Source organism: Pelobates fuscus, chromosome 1 (genome assembly GCF_036172605.1).
Source record: "Pelobates fuscus isolate aPelFus1 chromosome 1, aPelFus1.pri, whole genome shotgun sequence".
NCBI lineage: Eukaryota > Metazoa > Chordata > Amphibia > Anura > Pelobatidae > Pelobates > Pelobates fuscus.
The window spans coordinates 185,236,628-185,257,204 of NC_086317.1; the positions used below are offsets into that span (position 1 = coordinate 185,236,628).

At 40.8% G+C, this 20,577-nt stretch overlaps 1 protein-coding gene across 2 annotated transcripts in view; it reads right to left on the minus strand.

The window, feature by feature from the left end:
- The window catches only part of TNNI1 (troponin I1, slow skeletal type), a 281,023-nt gene that overhangs the window by 82,440 nt on the left and 178,006 nt on the right, over nt 1-20,577 (minus strand). For both annotated transcript variants that reach the window (XM_063453173.1, XM_063453172.1), the window contains exon 7: nt 4,532-4,643. In XM_063453173.1, coding sequence (XP_063309243.1) covers nt 4,536-4,643 — 108 coding nt within the window. In that variant the 3' untranslated portion in view covers nt 4,532-4,535. The remainder of the gene's footprint in view (nt 1-4,531; nt 4,644-20,577) is intronic.

A 20,577-nucleotide genomic window follows, 5' to 3' on the forward strand; every position in this document is an offset into this window, starting at 1 on the left:
CCTTGAAACAACTTTTCCATCACTTTTGTGGCCAGAAAGAGTCCCTGTGGGTTTTAAAATTTGCCTGCCCATTGAAGTCAATGGCGGTTCTCCCGTTTCGCCGGTTCGCGAACCGAAAATTTCGTGTTCGCGACATCACTAGTCTATTTTGAGACTTAGTATAATTTTATCATCTGAATAGGCTAGTGTTGTTCCGGGATGGGCGTCTCTTGTGTGCTTTTAATCCCGGAAGTGTCTTTTTGGCCATGTTTGAAAAGGGCAACATATGGGAAAAAGGAAGGAGCTTATCAGAAAAAATGCATCTATTTGTATTGCTAAATACAATATCTAGGTTGCAGCAAATAACAGGATATGTGTTCTATAACTATATTATTAATAAGATTATTTACATTGACATTGGGTAAAAAAATTAAATCGATTTAAAAACGATAAAATATTTAAAAATAATTTGATTAAAATAATGGTTTAACACTAAAAATAACCCTAAAGATTGTGTAGAAAAACAAACAAATACATAAGTATAGTGATGTTAACATATGGCATGCCACCTTGCACAAAGTTATAGGTGGGGTGGAAAACTGGTAACCAGAAATAAGAATGTGTGTAATGGCAGTGACGGTTTCTAATCAGAAAAGAAAATATAATAATCTTGGTTTCTGTGTCTGTGTAATTGCATCTGTATGTCAGTGTGTGTCTGTGTATCTGAATGTGTGTCAGTGTGTATCTGTGCATCTGTATGTGTTAGTATGTGTCTGCGTAACAGTATGTGTGTCTGTGTATGTGTAATATTGTGTTAATCTGCATGTATGGCAGTGTGTTTGTATGTTTGTTTGTCAGTGACTGTGTTTGTGAGTCTGTGTGTCAGTGTGTATCTGCATGTGTGTCATCAGTGTATGCACATGTGTGTCTGTGTATCTGCCACCCCCACACACATACTGTAACCCCCCACAATATCAACCTTCCTCACACAGTCACACCTCTTCACAATGCCACAATCACATTAACAGCCCCAAGCCTGTCACACTCACAATGCCATACTCACCCACCATCCTGTCACACTCACCTTTTCTCACATTGTTACACTCATCCTCCATCACTCTGTCACACTCACCCCTTTCACCCTGCCACTCACTCTCTTGCATTAACTCCTTCAATTCTGTCAGACTCATCCCCTCAACCATGCCATACTCACCCTGTCACATATACCTCCGCTAATCTTGTCATGCTCACCTCCCCACGCCCTGTCACACTCCCCCCCCCAACCATTCCACACCACCCTGTCACATTAATCCTGTCCCACTTACCTCCTCTCGACACTCTGACACTCCTTCCATGTCACACTCATCCTCAAACTCTGTCACACTCACTTTCACACTCATAGCCCAACCCTGTTTCTGGCCCTGTAGCACTCACCTTACCACAGTTATCCACCGTGTCGCAGTCACCCTCTGAAGAGCGTCATCAAACACACAGTCATGAAACATAGTTTCACCATAAACACAATGAACAAAGGCCACAGGCAGCTCCCCATACACACAACACACTGCTAGCAGTTAGCCCACACACATAAGGTCCGAACCTCAAACATACACATGGTTACAGAGATGTACATTCAAACACAAGGATATTAACTGTCAGAAACACACAGTCAGGCACATACACAGAATTATAAACCGCCTAATGCGCATTGTGACTCCATGTCTGTATTTGTCAATGTGTGTGTCTCTGTTTATTATTAATGGGTAAACTGACTGATGTATTTATCATTGGGCAAAATTACTGTGGTATATATTAATGGTCACACTGACTGTGGTATTTATTATTTGGGAACAATTGCTGTGATATTTTTAATTAGGCACACTGACCATGATATTTTTTCATGGGCACCTTGCTTGGCATATGTTTAAAAATATACCACAGTCAATTTGCACATTAATCAGAAAACTCACTGCAGCATGTTTTGCAGGGCAAAGTGACACTATCAACAGGCAAGTTTTGTGTGTTATTAAATTTACATTGTGCCAAGTGCTGTGGAGCAATGTGGAAATTGACATGAGTTAATTTGACATAAATAACTGCTGTGTGGGCAGTGTGACACTGTGGCAAGTGATTTGGGGGCAGTGTGGCCTTTTTGGCAAGTGTGCTGGTGCATGGTGACCATGTGGTCATATGTTTTTGCTTGTTGTGTGCCACAGAATTCTGGGAACATCCTTTGTGTGCCTTGGGTGGAAAAGGTTGAGGAGCACTAATATAAATCTACAATCTATGTGTGTGAGTTTGTTTTTTGTGTGTGTTTTGGTGGAGGGCACGATTGCATGCTGGGTGAAGTAGCCTTAATTTAGTAAGTCCTGGGAGGCCCAGCAAAAGCTTGTCTACGGTCCAATCCATAAAAAAAATAACCCTGTTGGGATTGTGTCACTCAGGCATGTAAAATAGAGCTACTCCTAGCTTGTATAGACTCTTAGTGCATTTCTTTTTTATTGCTGACCCATTTATGTTAAATTCTTTATTTTTATTGTGCAACGATTGACATACAGGCTTGAGATGTCATGACGGCAGCGATAAGCATAATAGGAACATACATCAAGATATTGTGTCATGGCATATGAGTAAAATGCACTTTTTAATAGGTAAAATAAAACAAGCTTAACTTTGAATCTGAATATGAGATCTGAGTGGGTACAAGTTTAAAGAAAAATAAGGTATTGCTTGGAGCATGATTTATGTTAGGTAGGCGCTAAGTAAAATTAAGACAAACATAGTATAACATGCTAGGATTAACATTGGAGGTTTAATGCCACTGGTCCTCATCATCAATTATATGCATATGAGAGTGAGAATATGGGACTCCCCGCATTACAGCCTTGACTAACTGTAGCTCTATGCCATGTGGGTTTCAAAATAAAGCAAAATAAGACAAAATAAAGCAAGATAAAGCCCTGGGTGCCTGCTCAGCTAGGTGTTGTAAATATCAAATTAGACTAGCTAATCTTAGTGCTGCTGTGTATGGCCTAGCATGTAGGGAGGCCTATGGCCGAGTCATATTCTGCATTTGTAGCTAACCAATGCCCATCTGTAGCTGTGCATAGTCTGGATCTGTGACGTGCCCACTGGGCTGCGGTGGGGTACAGGTATTCCCTGCCCCTGCTCGGTAGCGCGGGAGAGTCTGTGTCTTGTGGCACATGGTAGGTGCATCAGGGCATCTTCTGTGCTCTTTGCGGCCTGCTTGGGGGTCTGTCGCTGGGTTCTGTGGGTTTGAGCTGCAGGTGAGGTCGGTGCCATCTTCATCCAAGTGCCGCGAGGGGCTTGAGTTGCCTTGCTGAGGGTTCTTAGTTACCGTCGCCGTAGCCTGGGCTGCGCGGTGGCAGCCGTCGTGGCCCTTCGCTCCTGCAGGTTAGTGTCAGGATTGTTCTGGTATAATTTCCCCACAAGGAGGTCGGGGTTTCCGAGTTGTCTCCGCCATTGCGTAGTCTCCGATGCGGCTTGGGCTGTGAGGGCAGCGTTTTAGCTTCCAGTTGCTGTCAGAATCTCTCGAATGCCCTGTCTATGCATTGCAGCATGTCGTCAGTGGAGTTTGGCTGTATCAGCTTCTGCCCATGCAGCACTTGCCCCTGCTCAGGGAACTTGTCCGCCATCTTGGGTGCGTTAGTCGGAGTCTCCAAGTGGCAGGAGTCAGTCTTTTGGGTACAGCGTGAGTTCACTTTTCTAGCCAGTGGGGACCAGGATGACCCACGCTGGTCCATAGGGAGGGGATACCTTGTTTTAGTGTCTTACCACCAGGCAAAGCAGTAGGAGAGCGGCCGCCTTTCCCCCGGAGCCTCGAGGTAGCGTTTCCAGTGGCAGAAAAGCCCCTGTGAGGTATCTCAAGCATCACTGGTGTGTCTGGGATAGGCTTGGTTGTGCTCTGCGGTCAGGCAAGTTATTGGTTCACGTGTTATATCTTTTGTAGGGTGTCGGTCGCGGGAGCCCATGTAGCACACGTCTTGCTTGTTCAGCGGCCAGGCTCCGCCATTGCTGACCCATTTATACCAAAAACACTACACTATTTTTAGCACTCCATCTCTTTTACATATTTATTATCATTTGAGAATCTCCTAAGTTGCTGCTCCCTCCTTTGATTGAGCACACCTTTTCTGGACCGGGATAGAGAGACTCCCGATTGGGCTGTTTAGATGCTTCCATCACTCAAGTGTATGCACTAAAACACCTACCTTTTACTCTTTTATATTATTCATATGTGTCCTTTTTGTGAATTAATTTGGCCCTCCTCACTCTTATCATAGTGATGGGGTGGGTATGATTTGTTTTCATTGTGGGGGTTGGCTAAGGGTTTGGGGACCCCAAGTCATTGTTGGGGGAAGAAGCCTTAATTTTTGAGGGGTGGACAATACAATGTGAACGAAAATGAGTTTATTATTACAATTCATAAGATGACAAATTCAGTACCAACTGAAATGCATACATTGTACTGGACAGATTGTAACCTTGTGCAGGAGTGACACTGTGTGGTCAATTTATGTTGGGTACTTACCTTTTTATTGTCCTGTCGGGGATTTAGCGGCATCAAACATCTTCTTCCTGCCCTCCATGCCAGACATTGCTTCCACATTCTTCCTCCAATCACTGACTTCGACTGGACGTTCCTTTGTGATAAAAAAAATAGCACTTTGTTATTGATACTCAACTCATATGCCGAATCTTTAAAATGTACTGAAACAATTTTACACACTTCTAATTATAAAAAAAATTGCAAATAAATTCACGCACATAACGATCACTAGACACATAAGTAAAAAGGATATATGTTCTCTATTATTCCAGATTTCATATGTGAAATATATTATTTAATATTTTAAAGTTGTACTTTATTGATTTTCACAAATGTCATACAGGGTCTCAGGGCTGTCACAAAAACATGAAAAGTTAGGTATTTAATATATTTTTTTTTTTTTTTTTTTAAATTCTTTATTTTGATTGTGCAAAGAGGAACATACAGCATAGCACAGCCACAACAGCTTGTGCCAGAGATTAATTCAACAATATCAATTTACAGTTATGTGGCCAGGTAATACTCGCACTTTTTATATTTTTGTCTCGGTCAAGTACGTGTTATCTCGTGGCTAGGGGTGAGTGCCCGGTTCCGTGCTGGGGACTCGCCTACTCGGTTGGGTTCCTCGGCCCGTTAGAGCCTTTAGCTAGTCTGAGGTCAGTCGTGGCGGTGGGTCCCTGTTCGGGTCAGGGTTTGTGTGTGGAGCAATGCGGGCCGTACCTTAATGTGAGTAGATTGCATGGGGTAGGTGCCCTACACCATAGGGTCCTGCCCTGTTCTATCTCGCTGTGTGTGTTACGCCTGGCCTTGTGTTGTCGCTCGTATCCTGTCGTTCTCCTATCAGGCGGGGGGGGGGGAGAGGATGGATCTTGGCTAAGTGGCAGTCAGACAGTGGATGTAGGGTGTAGTGTCTCGTCCAGTTAGTAACATTATATGGAGGAGCTAACGATAAAAAAGAAACACAATAATGCATAACAAAATAACAAAATGAAGATAGTCCAATGGGTTAACAAAGAGTCCACATCAGGGCTGGATTGCTTCAGGTTGCTGCAGCCTCAGTTCGGTTCCGTTCCGCTCTGCGTGGGACAAAGGGTTTTACTCGGTCAGGGTTCCACTGGTGAGTCGGAGTAGGTTCTTTCAGGTTCTCCGTAGGTTGAAGAGAGTCTGTAGGCAGGCCCAGGGTGGGTAGTAGAGCTGTCGCGTCTTCCAGAGATCTTATAGTGTAGTTGGTCTCACCCTTCTGGAGCCATATGGCACGTGTCTTCAGCCATCTGTATGGCATTTCTTGCTGTTGTAGCAGCTTTGTAAATGGCTTGAAAGACCGGCGCCAAGCGAGTGTACTACCGGTGAGATCAGCGTAGAACGAGAGGGACATCGATTCAAACTTGTAAGGGGAGCATTCCCTGGTTGCTGCGACGACCGCCATCTTGTCTCTGTGGTGCTGGAAGCGTATGATGAGGTCTCGGGGTGCCATGGTAGGTGCCTTTGCCGGTTTCGGAGCTCGGAAGAAGCCGTCCAGCTGAGCTGCTTTGGCTTGTCGCGGCGGTAACAGAACTGTTAGTAGCCGCCTTAGCATATGCGGGATCTCCGCGGCCTGAATGTCTTCCGGGATGCCTCTGATTTTTAAATTTTGGGCCCGCCGTGCGTCCTCTATGGCTGCGAACTGGCACTCATGCTTTGCGTTCTGGCTTTTGAGGTCTTGCACCTCTCGCTGTAGTGCAGCGATCTGTGTTGTGTGGGTAGTCGTAGATGCCTCCAGAGTTCCGATTCTTCCCGTTAGGCCTTGGATGTCGGCCCGGAGGGACGCCATGTCCGTTTGGAGAGTTTTTTGAAGGTCGGCTAATAGGGACTTAAGGACCTCCGTTGTTACCGGTGAGGCGTCTGCTACCCGGACAGTCGGCTGAGGTGCCGCCATCTGGGGTAGGTCTGGCGTTTCCTCCCCAGAGGAGAAGTCATCCGAGAATTCAGAGAAGGTTTCAGGGTAGGCGGCCATTTTGGGCCCAGTTGCCCCCTGTGTTTGCCGCAAGAGTTCCGCAATGTTGGGGCCCTGTCTCGGTTTATCCGGTCTGGGCTTCTTCGTTTTGCGCCCCATCTTGATGGCGAATTGCCTGTCTCTCTCCTGAGCCGAAGAGGTTGCCGGTTTAGAGGCGGAAAACAGCTATTTTTTATAGTTTTTTGGCTAGTGTAGCGGGAGCCCATGTGCTGTGCGACTTTCCTGCTCGGCAGTTAACTCCGCCCCCCCCGGTATTTAATATATTTTGATAAATTGGGGGGAAACAGAAGTAAAATATAACATTCTTTTGTCTCTGCTCATATACATGATTCTACCATTGCACTTACGGTCGCTTGACAGAAGCCAAATGTGGGACATAAGTCATTAATGCAAGAAGCAACAAAGTGGAAACCACATTCAGATAAGCATACAATAAAAAATACAACCTGGAAAATATATCCAAAGTTGGAATATTCTATGTGAGAATATAATGAAATCTGGAATAACAGAGAACATATATCCTAGCGTAACACAATTAAAATATAATAGTGAAATGTGAAGCAAGTAATGAACTCACAAACGAAAGTGTAGTGATCAAATCGAAAGCACAAATCCAGTTGGAGCAGCAGAGTACAGGAACAATAAATGGATATAAAACAAATAAAATCAATTGGAAACAATACAATAAAACCAATATCCAACGCGTTTCGTCCGAGGTAAGTAGAGGACTTCTTCAGGAATATATGCAAATTCGTATGTAAAAGGACTTCTTATACCCATCATAATCTTCTCAAATGCCGTTCACCGGCAGCGTGCGTTCCAGGCTGGAACGCAAAGACGTACTTCCTGTGACGTCCATCCGTCGGAATTGCGCATGCGTTAAAGTGGTAAAAGTTCTAAGCGCTCGAAAAATCAGGGGCATCAACGCGCATGCGTAGAGACCTAAATGATAGAGAGGAGTGTATACACAACCGGCGAAATGTCGCCACATAGATTAGTAAAACAATGTCCACAGCAGTAAATAAAAAGTTTACTGCTGTGGACATTGTTCCACGTGTAAACACCAAAACAGGAAAATAACTAGTTTCACAAGTACTCAAACTAAAAAAACATATTTAATCAAGAAACATATTCAGTGTTCCACTACTTTTGTGATTTATCTACTCCAATGTGGGTGTGGAGCCCAATATGTAGGCCGCACCACCAGAAAACTTCACATCAGATTTTTGGAGCACTTGAATAACATCAAAAAGGGCAAACTTGACCACAGCATTTCGAATTATTTCAGTACATGTCCTTTTTTCCGGTGGGAAAATTTTCAAGCTTTTGGCATAGAACATATTATATTAGGATGTAGAGGAGGGGATAAACTCTAAGAATTAATTCGCCAGGAAGCGTTTTGGATATACACCCTAAAAACATTCCACTGTGGCCTTAATGCTGAAATAGACTTACAAGGTCTGATTTAATGGGATATTTGAACCATTTACTAGCTATCCGGATTGTGGATACATTTATTTTCTTCTTTCTCTCATTTTGTGTATCTTTATTTATTTATTTGTTATTTATCATATATTTTCTTCATATTTTTAGATTTAATAATTTGTATTAATTTTATTTTATTTTCATATTTATTTATTTTCATATTTATGTATAGTTATTCTTATTTTGATTTTTATATTGTGATTATGGTCACATATTTTTTATTTGTATTGACAGGTTTCTTTTACATATCTTATTATGCTGCTGATTATCATAATGTATCAGTTTTGTATATAGATCTATTGACCAGTGCACTGTTAGTTACATTTCAGTGTGTTCATCTATGAAGTGTTCCATCTACTTGCCTATATATATATATATATATATATATATATATCTGCAGATATACTCATATGTTTATTATTCATGTACCTCTTTATTCGAGTAGTTTTATAGATTAGTATTTTTTACTTCTTGTTTACTAATCTATGTGGCGACATTTCACCAGTTGTGTATACACTCCTCTCTATCATTTAGGTCTCTTTCGAGCGCTTAGAACTTTTACCACTTTAACGCATGCACAATTCCGACGGATGGACGTCACAGGAAGTACGTCTTTGCGTTCCAGCCTGGAACGAACGCTGCCGGTGAACGGCATTTGAGAAGATCATGATGGGTATAAGAAGTCCTTTTACATACGAATTTGCATATATTCCTGAAGAAGTCCTCTACTTACCTCGGGCGAAACGCGTTGGATATTGGACTTATTGTATTGTTTCCAATTTATTTTATTTGTTTTATATCCATTTATTGTTCCTGTACTCTGCTGCTCCAACTGGATTTGTGCTTTTGATTTCTACACTGCCTTCCAGTTCCACTGAGAGTGGAGACATGCTTACCACTACTTTATGTCTGTAAGTGTAACCAATAAATTCCTTTTGTACATTTTTATACATACTTCACCATGTATGGCTCTTTTTATCCATTTCTTTGAAGACACACTTATGTTTGGATCTACTATCAAGCCCAATACTGCATATACCTCAGGGGGGGTGAGAGGCCTGATTTACACTTTCGTTTGTGAGTTCATTACTTGCTTCACATTTCACTATTATATTTTAATGGTGTTACGCTATGATATATGTTCTATATTATTCCAGATTTCATTATATTCTCACATAGAATATTCCAACTTTGGATATATATTCCAGGTTGTGTTTTTTATTGTATGCTTATCTGAATGTGGTTTCCACTTTGTTGCTTCTTGTTTTACTACTTTGGGTGTTATTGAGGTTCACCTGGGACCCTTTCAATTTTAGCAGATTTACCCCTCTGGGTACACAGCTCTGGGGCTGGGGGACAGGACCGACCGTCCCTACCCCTTGGGCTGTAAGTGCAGAGACTACGGTCCCATCTGCACAGTTGCGGGGCTCAACATCTCCCCTTGGTGGGTTAGGCTGCTGCTGGAGAGAGGGTGTAACAAGCTCCTCTCTCTGGACTGTCAACTGCCGCTGGGGAGAGGGGTTAACAGGCTCCTCTCCCTGGCACTCTCTCTGCTGGTGGAGAGGGGGACCAGCTGTCTCCCCTTTCATTATTTTGTCCTGCTGCTGGGGTGTGAGACTGACGGTCTCTGCTCCCTGCAGGACACACTGCCGCTGGGGAGGAAGGACGACACCTTCAGCTCCCTGGGATACACACTGCCGCTGGGAAGGAAGGATTGCACCTTCAGCTCCCTGGGGTACACACTGCCGCTGGGGAGGAGGGACGGCACCTTCTGCTCCCTGGGACACGCACTGCCGCTGGGGAGGAAGGATGGCACCTTCAGCTCCCTGGGATACACACTGCCGCTGGGGAGGAAGGATTGCACCTTCAGCTCCCTGGGGTACACACTGCCACTGGGTAGGAAGGATGACACCTTCAGCTCCCTGGGATACTCACTGCCGCTGGGGAGGAAGGACGGCACCTTCAGCTCCCTGGTATACACACTGCCGCTGGGGAGGAAGGATTGCACCTTCAGCTCCCTGGGGTACACACTGCCGCTGGGGAGGAAGGATTGCACCTTCAGCTCCCTGGGGTACACACTGCCGCTGTGGAGGAAGGACGGCACCTTCAGCTCCCTGAGATACAATCTGCCGCTGGGGAGGAAGGACGACACCTTCAGCTCCCTGTGATACAATCTGCCGCTGGGGAGGAAGGACGGAACCTTTAGCTCCCTCTGATACAATCTGCCGCTGGGGAGGAAGGACGGCACCTTTAGCTCCCTGGGATACAATCTGCCGCTGGGGAGGAAGGACGGAACCTTTAGCTCCCTGTGATACAATCTGCCGCTGGGGAGGAAGGACGGCACCTTTAGCTCCCTGGAACTTACTCTGCCGCTGGGGAGGAAGGAAGGCACCTTTAGCTCCCTGGGTTACACACTGCCGCCTCAGGGGAAGACGGCTAACCTCCTCGGATGCAGCCTCTACTCTGCTGCTGTAACACTCTTTCCGCTGAGCATACTCTCCGTCCATCCTTGAGTTTCGCTTAGCCATGACCTGCTTCCAGATCCCCTGGAATATCTCCATGGATACATAACCCCCATACTGGGCCACTCGCTGCCTCACCTCGGCCAGCCCATAATCTTCAGCGTCAGAGCCTTCCATACTTGTCTGCTCCAAGTCGCTGGATACCTCTGCTGCCAGGGGCGCTGCACGAGTGCTAACGTTGCCCTCAATTTGTAACTCCAAGGAATTGGTGTTCTGTAGCTATCCTTCTGGCTGTAGGAACGATCCCGCCGCTTGCCACCAATTGTAACGGACCGTTTCGCTTACAAGAGGATAAAACCCAGTTTAGGCGATAATCCCCTTTTTCCTAGACCAGCAGCTACTGCAAGCACCAATCTCCCGGACTGCAAACTGTACAAATCTTCCAACTCCCGAACTGGAAACACACGAACCCTGGAATAGCTGAACAGGGAAAGCATACAATCCGCTTACACTCCTGGCAGTCAGCATACAATCCAATTCCCCCAAAAACGAGACGACACATCGGTTTGAGGGTTAAGCAGAATCTCAGGTCTGGAACACCCAGCCTGCTTTTTATTACAGTTGTGCACATACAGGACACACCCAGGGGGAGGCATAAAACAACCAATCAAGTAACAGTACAACCCACACATCCCCTCCCCTCAGATAAGCAATTAACATAATTATTACATACAGTAAAAATACAGTTTCCACACATACTCGGTAACTTTAAAACCATACATCACATTCACATAAAAATACATATCCACAATCAATCCATTCAGGGGAACAACATATTAAAAAATGGCATGAATCAGACCAGGGGTTCAAAAGTTAGTAAAAGTATCTTTTGGGCCCTGGCTGGCAGCATGGCAAAATCTGGCTCAAACAGTAAAGGTAAAACATCCCCACAATGCATCATGGTTTCCTCCCTTCTGCCCTGGAGATAATAGGAGAAGTAATCCAATTATCTCCCAGGTCACGTGGCAAGGTCGGTTTCGCCACAATTACTCTTGATTAATTTTTTATGTTTACTTGACGAATAAAAAAAACTTTGCTAGGTGATTTTTTTCACTCTCCAACCAAATTGGTCTGGGATTTAAAGATGTTCTCAATTAAGCATGTGGGCAATCATATTATTATTGTATAATTCAAATCTGTTGGGGAAGGAGATTCCTCCGGATTTTTAATCTTTTTGCAAGATGTTTGAGTCTAATCTAATTTTTTTACCTTGCCATATGAAATTATTTTTTTTTTACTACCTATTTTAAAATAGAAGAATTGACTCTGAGGGGATATTTCTAAATAAGTGAGATAATTTAGCAATTAAATATGATTTTATTGCTTCTACCCACCCCAGCCAGGATATTTCCCTACCTTTCCATTTAGATAATATATTTTTGAATTCTAACAATTTCAAACAATAGTTTTTTTACAATGTCCCCCAAATCCATTTCCAATTTAATACCCAGATAGTCTATAAATCTGGAATTCCAATCAAAAATAAACTTTGACTTTTTTTTTTATATTGTGTCTTTGAAAGACACTCTATTTAATAATATTTGGGTTTTATCGAAATTTGGCTTATAATTGAAATATTTACCGAATTCCTTTATCATCTGGACTATATTAGGTATTGACTAGTACATGGTAATGATTGAGATAGATTGACACAATTAATAAGATTAACAACAGGAAATGAGTATGTGAATATTTTTGGTTTTAGAAAAATTAAAACCAAATATTAATGAAGATGTCTTCAGTTTCCTTTTGAAATTTGAACGTGCATACAGGTTGGTAATGAGTATTCCTCATGATTAGACACCAAAATCTATGATAAATGCATTCATAAAAAAATGTGAATATCTTAATCCTATATCAATTGCATGTGCACTGCAGTGTCCAACTATTGAGGAGGCAGCATAATTTCTAGATAGGCTTAGGACAGAATCAAGGCATCAGACTGTTTAAAAAAAATAAAAAAATCTGTCTGTGAAACAAGGATAGACAGGAGATACAAACAGCTCAGGCACAGGAAATGCCCCCCTTCCTCACCTCCTGCAGCTGTTAGATCACAGACAAAGAAGAGAAGCCCAAACTTTTAACAACCCCCACTCACACTATGAAAGAAACTTGGCACATGGTCTGGTGTGTTTCTATTGCAATAAGCAAGGTCAAATAAAAAAACTGCAGGAAATATTTTTATGATTTACCATCAAGGGATCATTGCAAATCAAATGGATTTATTAAAAATAATCCTAATATAGAAAACAACAGAGATTCGCCATATACTCCTCTGATAAGGCAAGTGAGAAAAATTGTAGCTTCTTCAAATACAGGAGACAGACAGAGTGTGATTTCTAACATTTCTAATGAGGCAAACCACATTTTAAATTCACAATGACAATCTGAAGGTTTCAGGCCACGTCCACTTGAATTTTTGGCACCATTAAATTTAGATGGATGTGGTAGACCATACATTAAATGTTCTTTAAAAGGTTATGACACAGAATTTCTAATTGACACTGGAGCTCAACTAAGTATGACAAGTTTATAACTACCTGTATTCCCAAGTGCACCTATATGTACAATTGTAGGATTTGACAGAGGTGAAGGATCTATATAGCAACATGTGACTTTGTGACATGTGACTTTGGAAATACCTCAGTGTTTAAAAACAAAAATTGATATCTGGTACTGCAAAAATGTTGACAATATCATAGGCACAAATGTTATGCAAAGAAGAGGTTGGATTGTTGATTTGGGAAACAGAGCTATATGGAGAGATGATAAGGGTAGGAAACCAGTGCTATTGGATCCTACTGAATATGGGGAGTTAGGAATTGTCTGTCCAGTAGAAATATTATCTACAGAAATGCAATGGCCTAATACTAGGGATAACCTGAACTGAAAGAGATTGTACAGAGTTATCCAGATTTATGGGCACAAAGTAAAAATAAATGTGGAAGATTTAAAAATGTGTTGATCGACATTCAAGGTCTTGATCCACTTCCACAGAGGCAATATTGATTACCCCCAGATTCAACTGATTCTATTGCAAGTGTCATTAATGATTTGGAACAGAGAGGGGTGATTAGGGAAGCAAGTAGTCCATATAACAGCAACAGTTGACCAGTATTACAAAAAGAAAAGAATTTCTGGAGATTAACAAGTTTGCTTTTACGTTCCAAAATCAGCAATATGTGTTTACTGTGCTACCATTATGGATTTCACAGTTCTCCAACATATTTTCATCAGGTATTGGCCAAAGGTTTGTCCAAGTTTTCTAGGCCAGAATGCTTGTTACAATATAGTGGTAGTGTGCTGGTGAAGCGCTATAGAATATTTAATTATAACAGTTGTGGATTTTAATTATAATATTAACAATTTGTGAATAGACTTTGAAGTATAAGTATATATATAAACAGTACCTTTTAGGTATACACAAAGGTGTCCTAAGTTGGTAATCAATACCTTAAAAAAAAACAGAATATACCAAACATAGTGTAAACTGTGACAAAATAAAAATAAATTTAAATTAAGAGGGAAAAATTCCCACTCACACTTTGGAGAGCTAATAGTGTATAGCTCAATTTGATCGCCCGTGGGGTCCGTGAAGGCGACCCTATCCCTTCTTTTTACTGGATATTGCTTTCTTGAAACTCTGAAATGTTGAAACATATATATGGTGCAGTACCGTATGGTTCCAAATACGTATAAAAAAGAACAGGTTTGTACTCACAGACACAGAGCCATCCACATCGGCTCTGATCAAGGGTATATGTGGTTAAGGACCACACACCTTCTTTAAAAGGGCAGGAACAATGCCAACAGTGTTATAAAAATATAAGTATATTTATTCACATAAAACTATTTGTAACAGTATAAAAAACTATATATAACAATATAAAAACACTGAATAGGCATATAAAAAGTCCAAATAAATAAAGACCGGTATTCTCCAAGCTCCAGGACGCGTTTCGCTATAACAGCTTCTTCAACTGGATAAAAAAGTCTCTATTTCTTCTTTGGGACCAGTTCCTGCTTTTATACCTCTTTAAAAGTCCAATCCTTGATTATGAGTCCGTGATTCCGCGGGCTTTCTCCATGGAAACGGTGACGCCCTGCGATTCACGTCTCGTTTTCATTTATTTCCGGGTTTTCGCATCACTTCCGGTCACGTGTCACTCGGCCGATACGTCATGCGTTCCACCTTGCGGTTCACTTGGCCGATACCCGGAAGTGTGTGATATCATTATACAGCAATGGGAGATAGATGTGGGATATTAATTAAACGCGCATAAATTCATAACGATAGAAGTCATGTCTTCTTGTCCCTCTCAATAAGGGGAATAATAATTGCTTATTTAATCTTGTCGTGAAAAAGGAATAGGTATATTTGATTTCTATCTCTCTAATACATAGAGCCATAAATCTATTACAGAAAAATCAATTATAATACAGAAAAATTCAGAAAAATTCACAGGAGATCTAATGTGGCAACTGGGAAAATGAATCATAAAAATATAAATAACCAGGACCATAAGGTGCATAAATACTTCCATAGGGGATCCTAGCTATAAGCAGCAAGAGGGGGCATTTATTAATATATCTATTGAGTAAAATTTACAATATCAAAGCTTAAAAAAAGGCATACAAAGACCCAAGTGAAAATACATCATAAGAACGATAACCCCATAAATTTGAAATAAAACATATATCTATCTTAAAAATGGCACATCTCAAAGTCCGTGTTAAGACCATATGGGATGAGCGTGTTTAACTTAAAAATCCATTCCATCTCGTTCTTACTCATTCTTGTATCGAAATTTCCTCCTCTCCAATCTCTTTCTAGTTTTTTAATCGCAAAAAAATGGGTACCAGCTGTTTCACAATTATGGTGGATTTTGTAGTGGGCTGAGACGCTATGGTTCTCAAACCCTTTAGATATGTTCCTTCCATGTTCTTCAATTCTTATATGTAATGCCCTTGTGGTTTTACCTATATATTGTAAACCACAAGGGCATACCACGCAATAAATGAGGTTGTTAGAATGGCAAGTAAGGAGTTCTTTAATTTTATATTTAGTTCCGTCTTTGCTAAAAAAATGATTTATATGTCTCTTTTTGCTGGTAGTTCTTTTACATGCTAGACAGCTTCCACATCCAAAAAAACCCTTATCTAAATTTAAAAATGTGTCATTAGTTTTTCTTTCTTTTAGGAAGCTGGATGTAAGTGCCGTGCGTAAATTATTCACTCCTCTGTGTATGAATCTGGGTCTTTCAGGAAGGAAGGTTTTTGCTGCTGGGTCTTGAAGGAGAATGGGCCAGAATTTGGAAATAATATTTCTGACTTTATGATTTTGCGTGCTATAGTTGCATATAAAGGGAATTTCTTTGAGTTCATTATCCTTTTTCTCTTTGTATTTTAAAAGCTTCTCCCTCTCCATTGTTTTTACTTCTTTTCTAGCATCCTCCAATTTCGTTTCCTCATAGCCTTTCTCTATAAATTCTTGTTTAATCTTATTTGATTGGGTCTCAAAGGTGGTACCACCTTTGAGACCCAATCAAATAAGATTAAACAAGAATACAAAGGTACCACCTTTGAGACCCAATCAAATAAGATTAAACAAGAATTTATAGAGAAAGGCTATGAGGAAACGAAATTGGAGGATGCTAGAAAAGAAGTAAAAACAATGGAGAGGGAAAAGCTTTTAAAATACAAAGAGAAAAAGGATAATGAACTCAAAGAAATTCCCTTTATATGCAACTATAGCACGCAAAATCATAAAGTCAGAAATATTATTTCCAAATTCTGGCCCATTCTCCTTCAAGACCCAGCAGCAAAAACCTTCCTTCCTGAAAGACCCAGATTCATACACAGAGGAGTGAATAATTTACGCACGGCACTTACATCCAGCTTCCTAAAAGAAAGAAAAACTAATGACACATTTTTAAATTTAGATAAGGGTTTTTTTGGATGTGGAAGCTGTCTAGCATGTAAAAGAACTACCAGCAAAAAGAGACATATAAATAATTTTTTTAGCAAAGACGGAACTAAATATAAAATTAAAGAACTCCTTACTTGCCATTCTAACAACCTCATTTATTGCGTGGTATGCCCTTGTGGTTTACAATATATAGGTAAAACCACAAGGGCATTACATATAAGAATTGAAGAACATGGAAGGAACATATCTAAAGGGTTTGAGAACCATAGCGTCTCGGCCCACTACAAAATCCACCATAATTGTGAAACAGCTGGTACCCAATTTTTTGCGATTAAAAAACTAGAAAGAGATTGGAGAGGAGGAAATTTCGATACAAGAATGAGTAAGAACGAGATGGAATGGATTTTTAAGTTAAACACGTTCATCCCATATGGTCTTAACACGGACTTTGAGATGTGCCATTTTTTAAGATAGATATATGTTTTATTTCAAATTGATGGGGTTATCGTTCTTATGATGTATTTTCACTTGGGTCTTTGTATGCCTTTTTTTAAGCTTTGATATTGTAAATTTTACTCAATAGATATATTAATAAATGCCCCCTCTTGCTGCTTATAGCTAGGATCCCCTATGGAAGTATTTATGCACCTTATGGTCCTGGTTATTTATATTTTTATGATTCATTTTCCCAGTTGCCACATTAGATCTCCTGTGAATTTTTCTGTATTATAATTGATTTTTCTGTAATAGATTTATGGCTCTATGTATTAGAGAGATAGAAATCAAATATACCTATTCCTTTTTCACGACAAGATTAAATAAGCAATTATTATTCCCCTTATTGAGAGGGACAAGAAGACATGACTTCTATCGTTATGAATTTATGCGTTTAATTAATATCCCACATCTATCTCCCATTGCTGTATAATGATATCACACACTTCCGGGTATCGGCCGAGTGAACCGCAAGGTGGAACGCATGACGTATCGGCCGAGTGACACGTGACCGGAAGTGATGCGAAAACCCGGAAATAAATGAAAACGAGACGTGAATCGCAGGGCGTCACCGTTTCCATGGAGAAAGCCCGCGGAATCACGGACTCATAATCAAGGATTGGACTTTTAAAGAGGTATAAAAGCAGGAACTGGTCCCAAAGAAGAAATAGAGACTTTTTTATCCAGTTGAAGAAGCTGTTATAGCGAAACGCGTCCTGGAGCTTGGAGAATACCGGTCTTTATTTATTTGGACTTTTTATATGCCTATTCAGTGTTTTTATATTGTTATATATAGTTTATACTGTTACAAATAGTTTTATGTGAATAAATATACTTATATTTTTATAACACTGTTGGCATTGTTCCTGCCCTTTTAAAGAAGGTGTGTGGTCCTTAACCACATATACCCTTGATCAGAGCCGATGTGGATGGCTCGGTGTCTGTGAGTACAAACCTGTTCTTTTTTTATACGTATTTGGAACCATACGGTACTGCACCATATATATGTTTCAACATTTCAGAGTTTCAAGAAAGCAATATCCAGTAAAAAGAAGGGATAGGGTCGCCTTCACGGACCCCACGGGCGATCAAATTGAGCTATACACTATTAGCTCTCCAAAGTGTGAGTGGGAATTTTTCCCTCTTAATTTAAATTTATTTTTATTTTGTCACAGTTTACACTATGTTTGGTATATTCTGTTTTTTTTAAGGTATTGATTACCAACTTAGGACACCTTTGTGTATACCTAAAAGGTACTGTTTATATATATACTTATACTTTAAAGTCTATTCACAAATTGTTAATATTATCATTAAAATCCACAACTGTTATAATTAAATATTCTATAGCGCTTCACCAGCACACTACCACTAGACCTACTCTTAAAGATAAGAACTTGGTGTTAAAGCTGCTCATTCGTTTTCTACACTTTGCAAATTAGCGCTAGTACTACCCTGTTCTGTTTGCTTGTTACAATATGTTGATGATATGCTTTTGCAGACTGAAACTGAGGAAGAAAACCTGATTCTGTTAAATGAACTATTTTTCCTTTTGCTGGACTCAGTATTAAAACTGAAGACACGTAAAGGAACACTGATGCAACCAGAGGTACAATACTTAGGTGTACACATTGGTCCAGGACAAAAGAAGCCACTGTAGGAAAGAATCAAAACTATTTCTTCTCTTCCTGTACCGACCTTTATATGATCATAGAAGGGTTCGCTGAAAAAATAATTCATAGAAGGGTTCGCTGAAAAAGCCAAACCTTTATATGATCATAAAAATTCATAGAAGGGTTATACTTGGAACACTCCAAAATCCCAGGCATTTATGTCCTGCCTAATGTACATAAGGATTTGCATAACCCTCCAGGTCGACCTGTAGTATCTGGAATTGAGTCTGTCCTTTCCCCTCTATCTTAATATATTGATTTCCACCTGCAACCCTTAGTTAAAGCCACTCCTTCATTCATTTTTAACTAGTTGGTCTCAAGAACAGAAAGGTTACTTTCTCTGCGGGGTGTGCAATGCATGTCGGAAAACTAAAATATCTAATAAAAGTATTTTTTCTTTTCACTCTGCCACAAAAAAAAAAAAAGAGTATAAGATAAAAACATTCACAACATGCCACTCAAATAATGTTATACATTTATTTTGGTGTAATTGTGGACTTCAGTATATAGGTAAAGCTTCTAGACCTGTAAAGGTAAGAATAGGTGAACACATAAGGAACATTAGAAAGGGGTTCCCCAACCATAGTGTTTTCAGACACTTACTTGAAATACATAGATCTAACCCAGAACAATTAGAGTTATGTGTTATTGATAAAATCAAAAAGTACTGTAGAGGAGGGGATGTTTCTAAACAATTAAGTATCCAAGAATCCAAATGGATATTCGTTCAAATTACACACCTTGACACCAAAGGGACTCAATATAGATTTTGAAATTAATGGGATCTTATAGACTGTGACAGATCCATCTGTATAGACTAGTATTGCTGGTTCGTCTGTTTGCCTTTATTTTCGCTGGATTTCCTGTCCGTATGCCCCTGTTCGTGTGATTCTGGAATACCGATTGAAACTACCAAACAGACGGCCACCCAGGAGAGGAGTGTGCTGCTGGTTAACCTCTTGGCCCCAACTAGAATGTTGTGGTTAACCGCAGACACCTCTCCATTCCATTCGTACAGGTGGTCGTCGTTCGTATGCCGACCACGAGGCGGCGGCCATTTTGGGACACGAGGAAGATCAGCGGTGTTTGGTGCAAATCTTATGGAACTAAAAACGGACACTTTATCTACTGAACACCGCTGGAAACTGCCGCCCGCCTTCTATTTCGTCGAGGCGTACGAACACCAGTCAGTTTGGGAGTTTTGTAACATTCATATGGACTTTACCCAGATAGCCGTCCCATGGAGTCATTCGTATACCGAAGGACTGGTGAAAGACTTTGACTCCATGGTGATTGAACTAGGTACATCGGATCTGAGCGCTATTCGGTAGAAATATGCACTCAGATCCAGGCTATCTGGGGATACGTTACACGAACCATATTTATTTGGTATTTCTTCATTTATGTATTTTAATGTATTTTTCTTATTGTATTTTAAAATGGCGATTGTCTCTATCCTGGGAGATAATTGGGTTTCTTCCCAATTATCTCCGGGATAGAGAAAAATGATTTATGGGTAAGCTGGGAAGGGCTTATGTTGAAGCCACTGCGATTGGCTACTGTCCAATATGTTTTACAGTCTTCCACAAGGTCCCCTAGGTGAGTGTCCACCTTGTGGAGTAAAGCATAAATACCGGGAAGATAGCCCCCATTAAACAGGTCCTGTTTGAACCTCCATTATTGGGACAGCGCTTTCGTTATTTTTAGCAGTGGAAGGAGTTCGACTGATTTGCTGATCGGGAGTTGCCGCGTTCGTATGCTCCGTTCGGGAGTTTGACGATCGGCTGGATGAAATCTGCATTTCTGGAGAAGGGGATTATTTACTAAACGGCGGCTTCATCTACCTGGCGGTGAGTGTCGTAACATAGACTTCTATCATCACAGTTTATTCCTTTTGCAATTATCTGTATATTTAAAAAAAAATGTAAGAT